At 46.3% G+C, this 11483-nt stretch overlaps 3 protein-coding genes across 3 annotated transcripts; all 3 read right to left on the minus strand.

Annotated features, from left to right (window-relative positions):
* Nucleotides 1-1372: 1372 nt before the first annotated feature.
* On the minus strand, nucleotides 1373-2258 carry RhiXN_10834 (TPR-2 domain protein; the record flags this gene model as incomplete). Its single annotated transcript, XM_043330649.1, has 3 exons — nucleotides 1373-1588; nucleotides 1643-2073; nucleotides 2132-2258. The coding sequence occupies 3 exons, from the start codon at nucleotides 2256-2258 to the stop codon at nucleotides 1373-1375; spliced, it is 774 nt and encodes a 257-aa protein (XP_043185994.1).
* Nucleotides 2259-2751: 493 nt separating this feature from the next.
* Nucleotides 2752-3292, minus strand: RhiXN_10835 (uncharacterized protein; the record flags this gene model as incomplete). The annotated part of the gene is made up of 2 exons (XM_043330650.1): nucleotides 2752-3104; nucleotides 3133-3292. 2 exons carry the CDS (start codon nucleotides 3290-3292, stop codon nucleotides 2752-2754), a joined length of 513 nt encoding a protein of 170 aa, XP_043185995.1.
* A 614-nt stretch (nucleotides 3293-3906) lies between these two features.
* RhiXN_10836 (Retrotransposable element Tf2 protein) lies at nucleotides 3907-8501 on the minus strand (the record flags this gene model as incomplete). The annotated part of the gene is made up of 2 exons (XM_043330651.1): nucleotides 3907-7293; nucleotides 7344-8501. 2 exons carry the CDS (start codon nucleotides 8499-8501, stop codon nucleotides 3907-3909), a joined length of 4545 nt encoding a protein of 1514 aa, XP_043185996.1.
* Nucleotides 8502-11483: the final 2982 nt, after the last annotated feature.

Consider the following 11483-nt stretch of genomic DNA (forward strand, 5'->3'; position numbering starts at 1 on the left):
GTTGATTGATTATACTCACTGAATAGGCTTCTATTGTTTGCTATGTGAGTTGTTGTTCCACTATTGGCAATCCAGGTGTTTGTTGGCTTACTTCCATATATATTTGAACTCTCAAGGGTCAAGAATGCATAGTTGGCACAGCTGTTATTGTCCTCAGTGGCTATATGTGTCCTTGCATTGCTGTTTTGGGCTTTATTTGGTGCATTGAACTTTCTATTTGTTCCTTTGCCATTGTTCTGACCAGGTTTGTATGCACCTCCACCTGGGCCCCTACATTTGGCTGCCCAGTGTCCTATCTTACTGCAGTTGTTGCATTTAGACTTGGACTTATCTGGTCCCTTACTGCCAGTACATATAGGTTTATTGAAGCTTGCTTTGTTTGTACTAAAGAATGCTTTCCCTTCTGGGTTTTGGGTGTTCTTTCTATGTGCTTTGGCCATTATGCATTATCTTATGTCATTTACTTGGTTTGATAATGTGCTGTTATCTTGTAAGTTGAATTGGAAACTTACTGATTGGGAGAACAAATCCCATGAGTCAGGTAAGCTTGCAATCAATGTTGTGATCCAGTTGGCTTCAGTGCATGAGCCAGGACTAATATTGTTTATTTGCTGGAACCATCTGTGCATGCGTTGGATGTGTTCCTCAATGTCTTTGCCATCAGTCATTTGGTGACTGAAGAACTTTCTTTGTAGGTCAATAAGTCCAACCATTCCCTTGACTTGGTAAGTTGTTGCAAGCGTGTTCCAAGTGTTGGCAGATGTTGTGCATCCCTGTATTAGGTTCAGTACACTTCTGTCAACTCTTAATCTTATGTTTGATAATGCTTTTTGGTTGTCATCTTTCCAGTTTCTTTTGGTTTTCAGTACAGTGTTGCTGGGTGCAATAATTGTCTTGTTTACATAGCCATATAGATCAAGGTCTGATAATATATCTTCCATGTGTATCCGCCACATATTATAATTCTCAGTTCCCCAAAGGGGTGCAATCCGGTGCGTTCCGCTAGCTGCACCAGGGGCTGATGTGCTTGCTACAGCTTTGCCCATGTTTAATGTACTCAAGTAAGTGTGTTATATATCTATCTATCTACAGTTGGTTATTGAGCGTACAATTGGGGCTCATAACCTGCTGAAATCTAATGTATATAGATGTATATATAAATGTATTACTAAACTAAACTAAATTGTATACAAAAGTAAAGACAGTAAAAGAGAAGTAGAGAGAGAGGTGAGGATAGAGGGCTTGTGTGCGGGCCTTTATATATCCCAAGAAACCTACCAAGTCATATGGCAAAGTGCTGCGCATGTGACTGTGCATTGAATGACTCGTACTTACTGACTCAATTACTGTGCATAGAACATACTAGAAGATTCTAGTATTTACAAGATATTTCAACAAAGTCAGGATGGCCATTGGGAGTGAGCGCAAGTGCCTGGGACCTGTGCTCAAGCAACCTGTCAAGGTCAGCAGCCTCACCCAGCCGCCGGTATTGATCGGTGTATGACACGCCTAGAGAGGCATGCCAGTCAGGTAAGTCAGGATGGCCGTCGGGAGTGAGTGCAAGTGCCCAAGACTTGTGCTCAAGCAACTTTTCCAGGTCAGCAGCCTCACCCAGGCATTGGTATCATTTGCTGTATGACACGCCTAGATCACCATGCTGGCGTGGCAAGTCAGGATGGCCGTTGGGAGTGAGTGTGAGTGCCCAAGAGTGGTGCTCAAGCAACTTATCCAGGTCGGCAGTCTCACCCAGCTGTTGGTACCGTACAGTGTGAGATATCCCCAGGTTCTCCAGCCTCTGCGCTAGCTCTGGATCACCCTCAGCCGTCAGTTCAGCCGCCCAAACAGCACATTCCAACAACTTCTCCATGTCTTCCACTTTTCCAAGCCCCCAATATTGCTGGTTGTAGCAAGCCCCAAGCACGGTCAGTTGGTCAGCCAACTCCGGATCGCCATGCGTTGTCAGATCTACTGCCTGAATATGATACTTGATAGCCTTGTCAATATCATCTATTCTTCCAAGGTGACCATATTCGTTAAAGTGGAATTTCCCCAGTTTATATAACGCTTCCGGACCTTTTGCACACTCTGTGAGTGCACGTGCAAATTGCCAAGATGCTATCCAAATACATACCTAAGCTTCCAACCAAAACACTTTCACTATGATCCTGCCTCCTTGCAATACTTTCTGATCTTTCTTCTTCACTCTCGGCCGACGCAGGTGCGTCTTCAGTACCGTCCTGTGGTTTTGTGATTAGCATGCTGGTAATCAGTGACCCATTATCTTGTAAGGTTGTAGAATTTGTATGGTAACTGTAATGTTAGTAATCAAATGTAATAAACAACCTTGCGTGAATCAATACAAGTGAGACAATAGTAAACCAGAGTTTAGAGTCAAGCAAGTTGGCTATCAAAGTCAATTGAATTAAAAGTATTAAAGTACAAAGTTGTGAGTCTACATGCTAACTATTGATAGGTCTTTTTATATGTTTTCAACACGGGTATTCTGCTGTTGCATATACCTGCGTGTGGTATCATTCAGTCTTATTCCAATTCTTGGCCTAGCACTTGTGCTAAGGCTTTATTTCATTATATCTTATCATTAACGTCTGCAGCTACTGCGGGCTTGTTTGTTACTGCAGTATGAAATATATTATGTATTTGATTTCTCTTTATAGTGTGTAAGGTTTGGGGGCCTTGGGGCCGTGTCCTGGGGTCACGTGCTCCTTACATTCACCCTCCCCAATTGGCGGTTCAATTGGCTTCTGAGTTAGCAAATTGGTCCCAGTCCCAGTCTTTGTTGTTGATGACTTCTTTGGTTTTGTTGGCATGTATGGGACAAGTATAGTTCTCCCTTTTGGGAATGTTGGGAACAGTGCCGGTAACCCCTCCATCCACCTTGTTATTACCGTGTCCACTACTTGGACCTGAAGTTTCTTCAGTGCTTTTTCTGTAAGCATTGGTCTGTTTCTCCTCTCCGTCTCCTTTTGTGTCTCTATTCTCCTTTCCTTGTTCCTTTGCTTTCTCATTCCTCCACTTTTCTCTCCATTCTCTCCTCCTAGCTCCTCCCTGCGTCCTGTGCCTTTTGTACAGGCTGACGCGCGCCCCTGTCAATTTTGATTAGCATCCGTGTACTTAGTTTGACGAATGCCATTACCAATTCTATCAATGAGGGGGTTCCTGTGGGCTTTTGGCCCCTTAGGAGCGTTGATAGGTGGGCGTGCTTGTATATATGCGCGTTGTATTGGTTGCCCTTGGTGCTGGGGACAGACTGGGTATCTCTGAGTTGTTTCATTTGCCGGCACCCCTTTCTGTTGAGCAACTTGCTTTGCTTGCTGTTGTACGCCAACTGTAAGGTTGGGTACTTGCTAGTGGGTGGGCGCTTACGGCCGTACTACTACTGACAAGGTGTATCTAACTATCTAACTAGGCTATACTAATGCCACGTAAGGTGGATTTCTACTAACTACTGGGAATGGAGGGGCCTTAGGCCTGGGAGGTGTGGTGAGCGCAATGAAGGGGTTAACTTCTGTACTACTGGGGGGGCCGGCTACTTAGCTGGCTGAATGTCCTCCTCAATGGTATGAGACAAGGTAAAATTGACTTGGGGTCTCCAAGCAATTTTCCTGCTGTTTATATAGACAAATGAGAAAGTATATACATGGTCAGTGCATGAGATAAGGAAGCGTTCATGTGAAAAGAGAAGCGTGCTGCGGGCTGCGCAGAAGCGTGGATTTCTCCTAAGCGCCCTTGGCACGGCATCTCAGCGCGGCATCTTGGCATGAATAAGTGCCAAGATCACGTGATCAAAAAACATGAGATATTGAGTCCATAAAAAATACTAAAAATGATAGAAAATTCAGGTGATTCTAATGGTATATGTTAGGAGGTTATAACATTGCCCCCCCCTTAAAGGCTCTTGGCGGAGTCACAAGCCTTTTTCAGTTGTGACTTGTTGAAGCGTTGAATTTCCTCCTGGCTGTGTTCCAGGAGTTCTTCCGGCTCCCACGAGTTATCTTCTGGTCCATAGCCCTTCCACTTTATCAAGTAGAACCACTTTCCTTGTTGCCTCTTGGAGTCAATGATCTGTTCCACCTCGTATTCTTCTTCCCCTTTGATTGTTTCTGGAGGGGGACGTTCTGGAAATGGTTGGCTAGGAGATTCATGGACCTTGGATAATAGCCCCACGTAGAATACATTGTGGATCTTCAGAGTTTCCGGCAGTTTTAGGCAATATGCGTGACTGGAAATCTTTTCTAAGACTTCAAAAGGGCCTAATCTCTTTGGGTCCAGTTTATTGGAATTGGTCCTTAGTTCCACATTCTTCCCATTTAGCCAGACCTTCTCGCCAATCAAATACGTAGGTATTGTTCCTTTGTCCCTGACCATTTTTTCCTTGCTCATTCTGAGAGCGGATTTGGCTTCCTTCCATTTGTTGGCCAAGGTGTCTGCTAACTGATCCGCCTCCGGCACATTGGATGGCACGTTGGAGGGATTCATCACCGGATTTTTTCCATAGACCAGCTCAAAAGGTGTCTTCCCTGTGGACGCGTGTTTGGCATTGTTGTACGCATATTCTGCCAAAGGCAACCACGTGGACCAGTCCAAATGGTCCGCGGTCACGTAGGAACGGAGGTAGAATTTGATGAACTGGTTCACTCGCTCCGTCTGACCATCTGACTCTGGGTGGTAGGCTGAGGAAAACAATGGCTTGATCCCTAATCTTTGATAGAGGGCCCTAAGGAATTTTCCTGTGAACGTGGTGCCTCTATCCAAGATGGTCCTGATTGGTAGCCCATGCAACTTCCATACGTGGCTGACAAATAGATCCGCCAGGCCCTTGGCTGTCACCTTCTTTGAGGTTGGGATAAAGTGTCCAAATTTTGAAAAGGAGTCAATGACCACTAGGATTGCGTTGTGCCTGTTTGATTTGGGAAACCCCGTAATGAAGTCATATGAGATGGTGTGGAAGGGGAATGGTGGGACTTCCAGGGGTTTCAGAGCAATAACAGGGGCGTGGGCTTGTTGGTTGGCTTGGCATACCGGGCAGCATTCAACCCATTCCTTGGCTGAGGACTTCATTCCGGGCCACCAGTAGGTTCTGCTAACTAATTCTAGTGTCCTTTGTTGCCCTGGGTGGCCTGCCAAAGGGGAGTCGTGGAATTCCCTCATTAGTCTTTCCTTGATGGGTTCTGAGTCTGGGACAACTAGTTTCCCATGGTACCATAGGAGGTCCTCTTCCCAGTCATAATCTTGATAGGCTTTGCGGATGGTTGGGGGAGCGTTATTGGCATCTTTGGTCAGGAATTTAATGATGGGTTCAAGTGATGGATCTTCTCTGAGTTTTGAACAAATTTCTGTGATAATCTCCACTTCCTCCTCTGATGTATTGGCAAAGACCTCTGCTGGTAACATGACTTCTGGTTCCGGTGGTATATCTACGTAATTGGACCTTCTGGACAGTGCATCCGGTTTCCCTGACTGTTTTCCTGGGCGGTAGTGGATTTTGAAGTTGAAATCACTCAGGAATATGCGCCATCTTGCATGTTGCCGGTTGAATGTCCTTGCCTGCATCCAGTACTCGAGGTTGCGGTGGTCGGTGAACACTTGTACCGGTTTATTGGTTGCCTCCAAGAAAATGCGCCATTCCTCTAAAGCCTTGATAATTGCCAGAAGCTCTTTGTCATGGGTGTTGTAGTTGGCTTTGGCACCTGAGAAGGATTTTGACATATAGGCAATGGGGTGCAACCGGTTATCTGATCCTCTTTGACTTAGAATAGCTCCCATGGCAACTCCCAATGCATCTGTCTCTAAATAATAAGGCAGTGCTGGGTTGGAGTGTATTAGGACCGGGGACCTGGTGACTAGGGTCTTTAATTCCTCAAACGCCTCTTCTTCCTGGTTCCCCCAAGACCATGGGGATTCCTTCCTTGTGAGATTGTGGAGGGGGCGTGCTACCAAGCTGAAATTGGGGATGAACCGGCGGAGGTAGTTGACAAACCCTAAGAAAGCCTGGACCTGTTTGACCGTTCTGGGCTGTGGCCAAGATGTGACTGCTTCAATCTTCTTCTGGTCCATGGAGAAGCCAGCAGGGGATATGACAATGCCCAAATAGTCTACTGTGGTGACGTGAAAGTGACACTTGGAGAGTTTACAGAACAGTTGGTTCCTTAGTAGCCGTGACAGGACTTCCCTTACATGGGTTGGGTGGTCTTTGGGGTCTTCTGAGAAGATCAGTATGTCATCCAAGTAAATAACCACAGTGACATCAATGAGGTCCCTGAATAGGTCATTCATGAAATGTTGGAAAGTGGCAGGGGCGTTTGTGAGACCAAATGGCATGACTAAGTATTCAAATAGGCCATATTTGGTTCTGAAGGCTGTTTTCCATTCATTGCCTTCCTTGATCCAAACATTATTGTATCCCCAGCGTAAGTCCAATTTGGTGAATACTTTGGCGTGTCTGAGTTTAGCCATGAGGTTGTCCTGCCTAGGGAGCGGATAAACGTTCTTGTGCGTGACGTCATTTAGCTTCCTATAGTCAACTACCAATCTTAGTGAGCCATCTGCCTTCTTTACAAACATGACGGGAGCGCCGGCAGATGAGGTGCTGGGGCAAATCTTGCCCATTGCCAATTCCTTGTTGATGTGTTGTTTCAACGCCTTAGATTCCGCATCCGTCATGCCGTATATGGGGCCAGGGGTCAGTTTGGTGTCCGGGACAAGGTCTATAGAGATGTCATACTCCCTATGTGGAGGGAGGACCTTAAATTCTTCTTTGCCAAAGACTTTAGCAAACTCATGGTACTGAGGGGGGAGGTCTGCTAAAGGGTCTGAGTCCGCTTCTTCTTCAGAGGCAATTTGAACTTGTTCAGGGAAGGTGACTAGTCCCTGTTGCCAATCAATCAAAGGAGCTTCTGCTGTTAACCATGTCATGCCTAGAATAGCCGGTGTGTTGCCTATGGGGCAAACAAGGAAAGGAATAGTGTGGGGGTGGCCATTGGCCAAGACCGCAAGTTGAACCTGGTGCCATATGCAACCAGTCTGTGAAATTGTACCATCTAACATTCTCACAACTCGTGGGTTTTTGAGTTGGGTTTTTGGTATTTTATATTTTTCCACAATCAAGGGGGAAATGAAATTTGATGTGGCTCCGGAGTCAATGAGGGTTTTGAGGGGTTCTGCCGGGAATTTTTGGACATATAGATCAATGAATAATAGAGGTTTTTTATTTGAGTCTAGAGCAAGAGATACAAATTCTACACTATCTAGATTGTCCATTTTTTTGGTTGGGGGCTTGGCAGCAGTCCTCAACTTTATTCTTTTCCTGATTCCTCCTCAGCTACCTTGGCAACTTCCTTGATAGTTGCCTTCCAACCATTAGGGCACTGTTTGATGCCATGCCCCTTTTGACCGCACTTGACACAAAGGCCAGACGCGCGGCAACGGTCCCTTTCCTCCGGGGTAACGTAATTGGGGTCCTCTGATAGTCGGACCCGTTGAGTGGTGGTAGTGGAGGTGGTGGTTGCAGTGACCAGGGACTTGGCGGGCGCCTTCTTTGGGCGGTTCTCCTCATTTTTGCGGCAAATGTTGTCAATTTTTATGGAAGCCGCAAAATTTGCTTCAAGTTTGTCAGGAACGCTATCTTTGGTTGATAGCAATTCCTTCACTTTCCAGTGGAGGCCTTGCATGAACTGCGCGATGTAGGCTTCCTCATTCCAGTCTAATTCCGCCATGAGATTGCGGAACTCTGTGACGTACTCAGAGGTTGTGGTGGTTTGGGAGAGTGCCGCAATTTTCCTGGCAGCAGCCCTCTTGGCATCTGGATCAGCAAACGCCTCCTTGAATTTGCCCGTTAGGGCCTGGATGGTGGTAGGGGGGTTTCCTTTGCCCTTGATGATTGCCCCAATAATGGGGAGCGCCCAGTCTGCGGCCTTATTGGTCATGTGGTAAAGGATCCACACAACCATCTGCTCCTCCTCATCAAATTGGTCCCGGTGGAGGGCTACCCAGAGCATCATTCTATCCAGCCATTGGGTGGCTTTGCAGCCCCTGGTGTCTCCCTTGTATGGGTCAGGGAGGTCCATCTTGGGTCTCTTTACGCTGGACCCAGCATCAAAGGGGGTAAGTGACCCAAGGTGCCTTCTAGGCGTTCCTTGAGGCTCCTTTTTGGGGTGCCTTGGTTCTTTGTCTTCCTTGGAATCAAATCCCGTTCCTCTTGATGGCCTGAATGGGGCCTTGAGCCCAGGTCTAACCGTGCCTGGAGTGTGGGCTTCTCCTCCTGTGTGGGTAGGGGGAGTGACAGGCCCAGTCAATGGGCCAGGCTTGGTTTGGGGGGCTCCTTGATCCTTATCCCCAAGGAGGTCCGCTGTTTCCTTGCATATGGCCCTAAGCTCAGTGATTTGTTGGCTTTGGGCGCGGATTTGGTCCTGCAGGGACCCGACTGTGGCTGTGAGGGCTGTGATAGCCTTGAGGAGAGCGGTAGGGGACGGCTCTGGTTCCATCCTGGGCAAGTCTTGCGGAGCGGGAGATGTGCTGCAAGAGGCCGGTTGGGAGTGGGGTGGAATGGAACGTCGAGAGGAGCAAGAGGAAGGCCGGGAGTAAGGGTGTGGGACTCCAGAGCAAGTGGAGGGAATAATGAAACGGCGTGGGGGAATGGGTGCCTGATACAGGACTTATGAGCGGTTTTTGCGCAAGATGTTGTTTGCTAACTCCTTGCGTCAAGCGCCTAGCGTTGAACAATCCCTACAGCAAATCAGCAGATCTGGCAATTGTGATATGTGCGGGTTTTTTGCAAGCGGGTGTTTCAGCTGTCTAGGAGCACTACTTGCAGAGTTCCGGCAAAACTTGTGGTATGCGGGCAATCAGAGCCTGTCAGCCTTATAGCAATTTGGTACCACGTGGGACCGACGCTAGTTTGATTATTAATAGCAAAAGGCGAGTCTGTTCACGTGATTTCCCTTGTGCTAGTACTGGAGGTCCTCTTGTTGTCAATCAAAGCCTACAGAAAGTTGATTTTACAATGTTGTACACCAACTGTAAGGTTGGGTACTTGCTAGTGGGTGGGCGCTTACGGCCGTACTACTACTGACAAGGTGTATCTAACTATCTAACTAGGCTATACTAATGCCACGTAAGGTGGATTTCTACTAACTACTGGGAATGGAGGGGCCTTAGGCCTGGGAGGTGTGGTGAGCGCAATGAAGGGGTTAACTTCTGTACTACTGGGGGGGCCGGCTACTTAGCTGGCTGAATGTCCTCCTCAATGGTATGAGACAAGGTAAAATTGACTTGGGGTCTCCAAGCAATTTTCCTGCTGTTTATATAGACAAATGAGAAAGTATATACATGGTCAGTGCGTGAGATAAGGAAGCGTTCATGTGAAAAGAGAAGCGTGCTGCGGGCTGCGCAGAAGCGTGGATTTCTCCTAAGCGCCCTTGGCACGGCATCTCAGCGCGGCATCTTGGCATGAATAAGTGCCAAGATCACGTGATCAAAAAACATGAGATATTGAGTCCATAAAAAATACTAAAAATGATAGAAAATTCAGGTGATTCTAATGGTATATGTTAGGAGGTTATAACACTTGCCCTAACGCTATTGCTAGCTTGTTCATTGATGTTGTAAGCATCTTGACTGCAGGGTTTGAGGGTGTAATTGTGTTACTCCCCTGTTCCCAAATTGTGTGTAGCATTGATCTAAACTCCTGGTACTTTGGCGGTTTGCTGCCTGCAGTATCCAGGGATCCATGGCTGACACAAAATAGGTTGGCGCAATATACGCCGCAATCAACAAGCTCGCCGGCAGTGAACAAATAAACGCTTTGTTGTTTGACGGAGGTATTGGTATGAGACATATTGCAACAGTGTATGATATTGTCTAGTATGTTATTGAATGCAATGCTGTTGACTTGTACCTTGCTTTCAGTTGTTTTTATATCATTCTCCTTGAGCTCATTTCCAAACTCCTGTTCCTCTATTCTGTATTCAGCTGTCCATGGTAAGTTTAGGACGCTATCGACCCCTTGCAGTTCAAGGTATTTGTCTAACGCAACTAAATGCTTGATGTTGCAATAATCTTCCCAAGTTCTGCTTTGGTTTGCCCACAGCACTTCATATTGGGTTTCTTTTCCTTTTCCTGCGTGCTGCAGTATTGCTCGTACTGCCCATTCTTTAGGTGCATCCGTTAAGGATACTGTTGGGTTTCCCGCCCTTGCAGGGAACCTGTTATCATCATTTGGTACATGAATGCGCAGCAGCAACGCGTGGAACACGGGGTGTATGCCCCTATCTTTTAGATCATTTGGTAGTTCTAACTTGTATGTTGTTCCTTTTACTATTTCTTTTGTCACTCTTACTGGTCCAATGTATTTCCTTGCCAGCTTTTGTGATATCTTTTTTGGGAGCCTTAGATTCTTTGTTGATAGATATACTAAGTCTCCTTGAGTTATATCCGCCGGGCGTCAATGTTTGTTCACCTGGGCTATCATTCGTGTACGTGTGTCTATTATGGCGTTGTGTGCAGCTGCTAATGCTTCTCTTTGCCGGACTAAGAACTTCTGTACTCCTGGGTACAAGCTATCTGTGTCCCAACGTGAACCAGTGGGGTATTGGCCGTAGTTCAGGAAGAACGGGCTGTATCCCGTGGCTTCAGACCTTGCCAAGTTCATTGCGTACTTGACGCTTGGTATGTGTTTTACCCATTCATTTTGTTTTCCTTCTATTGCCTGCCTGATGATCTGGAACAAAGTTTTATGGCTTTGTTCAGTTAGGCCGTTGGTCTCCAGATGGTATCCGGAGCTCATTCTTAGTTTGGTTCTTGTGAGACAACATAATTCCCTCCAGAATTGGGAGTCAAATAGTTTGTCCCGATCTGATACTATGGCTTGTGGTGTCCCGTGTAATTTATAAATATTGTCAAATATTACTTCTGCCATGTTGCAGGCCTTATACGTTTGTTTTGTTGGTACTAATTGTGCCATGGACGTTGCTTGGTCTATGATTACGCATAGCATGTCCCATTTCCCGTTTAGGTTCTCTGACTTGGGCAACGGTCCAACAAAGTCTATTTGTACGCATTCCCACGGCTCTCTTGCTGGGTCTAACGGGGTCAGTAATCCCATTTTTGTCTGCGTCTGGTGCTTTGTTGTTGCGCATATATGACATGACGCGCAGTAGTCCTGTACATCTATTACCATATTTTTCCACCATGCTTTCCCTCTTAACGCGTAATTTGTTCTTTTGGCTCCACCATGCCCTATTTGTACGTGCGCGTCTTTGATTACTTGTTTGCGTAGTTTCTTTCCCTCTATCTCTATATTGGGTATGCACAGGGCTTTCCCTTTGTTTTCTTTTATGTATATAAGATCATTAATCAATTCAAATTTCTTGAAGTGCGTTGGGTTGTCTATAATGAGCTTATAGAATTTATCTTCTTGATACCGCCCTCTCAACTCTTCAAGTGTGTTCAGTGTGGGGTCATATGTC

This window comes from Rhizoctonia solani, chromosome 14 (assembly GCF_016906535.1).
Source record: "Rhizoctonia solani chromosome 14, complete sequence".
Taxonomy (NCBI): domain Eukaryota; kingdom Fungi; phylum Basidiomycota; class Agaricomycetes; order Cantharellales; family Ceratobasidiaceae; genus Rhizoctonia; species Rhizoctonia solani.